Source organism: Coptis chinensis, chromosome 7, assembly GCF_015680905.1.
Source record: "Coptis chinensis isolate HL-2020 chromosome 7, ASM1568090v1, whole genome shotgun sequence".
Classification (NCBI taxonomy): Eukaryota; Viridiplantae; Streptophyta; class Magnoliopsida; order Ranunculales; family Ranunculaceae; genus Coptis; species Coptis chinensis.
Window position 1 is genome coordinate 71311576 of NC_141462.1, and position 2902 is coordinate 71314477.

Here is a 2902-nt window from a genome sequence, read left to right on the forward strand (position 1 = left end):
TTACTACCAACTTCTTTTCCTCTGAGGTAGTACACTAGTACATGGAAAAGCATGGCCTGAATTTTGGAGGATGATCGATTTCCATGCCATGGAGATTGGAGATCACCAATACCAAAGAAAATCAGTCTGTTTCTAGATTTCTAATTAATATCGCACGCAAGTAAACAAGCTTCAAAATGTATGGAAAATCTGACTGTAAAAGGTGAACAAAAGTTACTGAAAATCGCGAGGTGTGATCCTGATGATATTTTACTTGTCAGTACCGCTAATAGCATGTGTGTGTGGTCCTGGTTACGTTTTTCAACGAGTTTTAGCCAATTCCATGCAAAACACGTGAAAGCTAGAAAGTAATTGGTTTAACATCAAAAAAGGACATCTATAATTTGATAATGATAAAGGAGCTTTTATATTATGAAGTGATCGACTCTGATAGTTTGATGGAGCTTTCAATATATATTTCAAATGAAGTAAAAGAAATTCAGATCTCAAATTAATAAAAAGAAAAGTGTATTTATCACTCTGTACTAACTATGATGAGAACTACATAAAGAGAAAAAATTTGATAAACGTTCTCTAACAACATTTACAAAAATTGCTTGAGTATAGGAGGACTTCTCTGATTGTATGATAATCCACTGAAGTGTAGATTCAAATCATTCTCCAAAGGAGACAAATTCAGATCTAAGCACAAAACTCTTCTTCCATTTGCTTTCTTAACTGTTGGTGCTTGAATAGGAGGAGGAGGAAACTGGTATGGTGCTTCCTGGCCTGTACGCCTGTGTCGTCTCATATGACCGCCTAACGCTTGCCCGATTGAAAATTCTAGACCACAGATTGAGCACTCGTGTACCCTGGGCTTCGACGGTGAAGTATTCTTATTGTCATGATATACATCTTCTCCTAGAAATCTCGGTCTCTTGTGACTAGCTCGATGTCCTCCTAACGCCTGAAACGATGGGAATTTACGATTACAAGTCTTGCACTCAAAGGAACGATGCGGTGCATGAATCCCCAAGTCATTTTCTTTGTTTTCAAAAGGACGTAACATCAAGCACTTGTCCATGGATTTCATGCTCTTCATCTCTTGGTCTTCTCTTGTTCTCTTCATGCTTAATAATAAAATCTGAAAAAAAAACTAGTGGACAAGAAGTGTTGGAGACTGTATATTTATAGGAATTTAAAGTAGGCCGGTGAGTAAGTGTTGTGATTAACATATTGTTGTAACATGATTAGGATTACTCTTTCACAGTTTCTTGCACGTTAAGGACTTTCATCTGTTTCCATTTAAGTACTATGATTGATGAGTGTTACTTTTGTAAACAAGTAGCCGTCAAACGGTCAAAGGGTTACGCGGTTGCAAACTTGGTAAACACGTTGCCTTATGTAGCACTTGGGCAGTTGAACGCGCTCTCCAGTTGAGTGTCATTTTCTTGTTTCCACACCTTTTGTGTTTTAGGTCATATTTTTATTGTGTTTTCACACCATAATAATGACATTGGCTTTGTGAAGAGTCATTTTGGATGAGTACTACATTAGGTTATTCTTACTAATTTCATGTCATTTGAGTATAGTATGTGTAAACCATCAGATTATTTATGGTCTTCGTGAGACATATCTAACGGTGTACACCTGTGCCTTGCTGGCTAAGCTTTTGGAATAATCCTATCGTACTTTTACGATATCTTTGAATAAGTATGTGGTGTTAAACTGTTAATTAATCTACAACTCTAATGATCGTGATCAGGTGATGGAGACACACTATGCCACTGCTAGGAAACAGATGTGAGTTGTTGTGGGTTGTTATTTGTGACTGAACTTAGTCCAAAGAGCGGTATCACTTCCTCTAACTGTGATCAGTATAGTTACGTTAATTTAGACATCTAGACGACGTGCTTTATTACTAGTATATTACCAACCGTGGCCGTAATTCAAGTCCTCAACTGAAAAAGTGTACGAAATTTCCCATTTGAAAATTAGAAGAAGCTTTTGTACTTGTGTCAGCGGTCATGGTGGAAAATGTATTAGATCTTGATGTATTATATCTTGTTTGGCCCACGGAGTAAGTCCAAAATGATGACTCATCGCTTCATCGGTTACGTACATACAGCTTTGAACAAATGATTTGGGAATCAGCGTTATGTATTTATTTAGTTTTGGCTACCTTAATTTTGAAGGGGGACGCGCGATACACAGCTCTTTTGCACTTAACCAATTATTATGCGTTGAATACTGCATATGGTATGAAGAAATTTTGTCATCGTTTAGTTACGATGCACTCACTGGTGACATAACCATCACTCAAAGAAGAATGAAGGGGCATCGATCTAGAACCTCAAGAAAACCTTAATTTCCTCCTTGGTTATATTCGGATTATCTTACTCACTCGTGACTCCTAAGTCCGTTAGACATATAATAAGCTAGGTTTGATTGGCGTTACCAACAATCTTATTGAAATCTAGAAGTCGTGCAAAGAATGTAGTGTATATCTTTGTATATCTGCAACACAAACAATCAGGATGTATTCCACACGCGAATTTTTGACATTGAGATAAACTAAATCTCTGAAGTTGTTTTCCATAAACATGAGAACACAATAAGAAGTGATTTTAAATGTTGAGGGGAGCGAGAAAACAATTGTATGGGTCGTATTCATGACCTAGGAGGTTAGTGGTGACAATGAGACCGGATGCGGTATAGTATGGGGAAACAGGTTGCATAGGATCAGATCCGCGGTATCCTAACCGCTCTGGAACTGCTGCGAGACGTGGAGAGAGGGAGAGCGGAATCATAACTGCAAGATAACTACCGCGATACGTGGAGAGAGAAGAGACAAGGGATGAAAGAGGATTGAGGGACATGAGGAGAAGGGGGGGAGAGGAGAGGGATAAAAAGGGTGAGGAGA

The 2902-nt window shown here is 38.3% G+C and overlaps 1 protein-coding gene across 1 annotated transcript; it reads right to left on the minus strand.

Annotated features, from left to right (window-relative positions):
• Positions 1-490: 490 nt before the first annotated feature.
• Positions 491-1280, minus strand: LOC147488692 (zinc finger protein ZAT11-like). Its single transcript, XM_086573127.1, has one exon. The coding sequence runs from the start codon at positions 1106-1108 to the stop codon at positions 584-586; it is 525 nt and encodes a 174-aa protein (XP_086429253.1). The 5' UTR covers positions 1109-1280; the 3' UTR covers positions 491-583.
• Positions 1281-2902: the final 1622 nt, after the last annotated feature.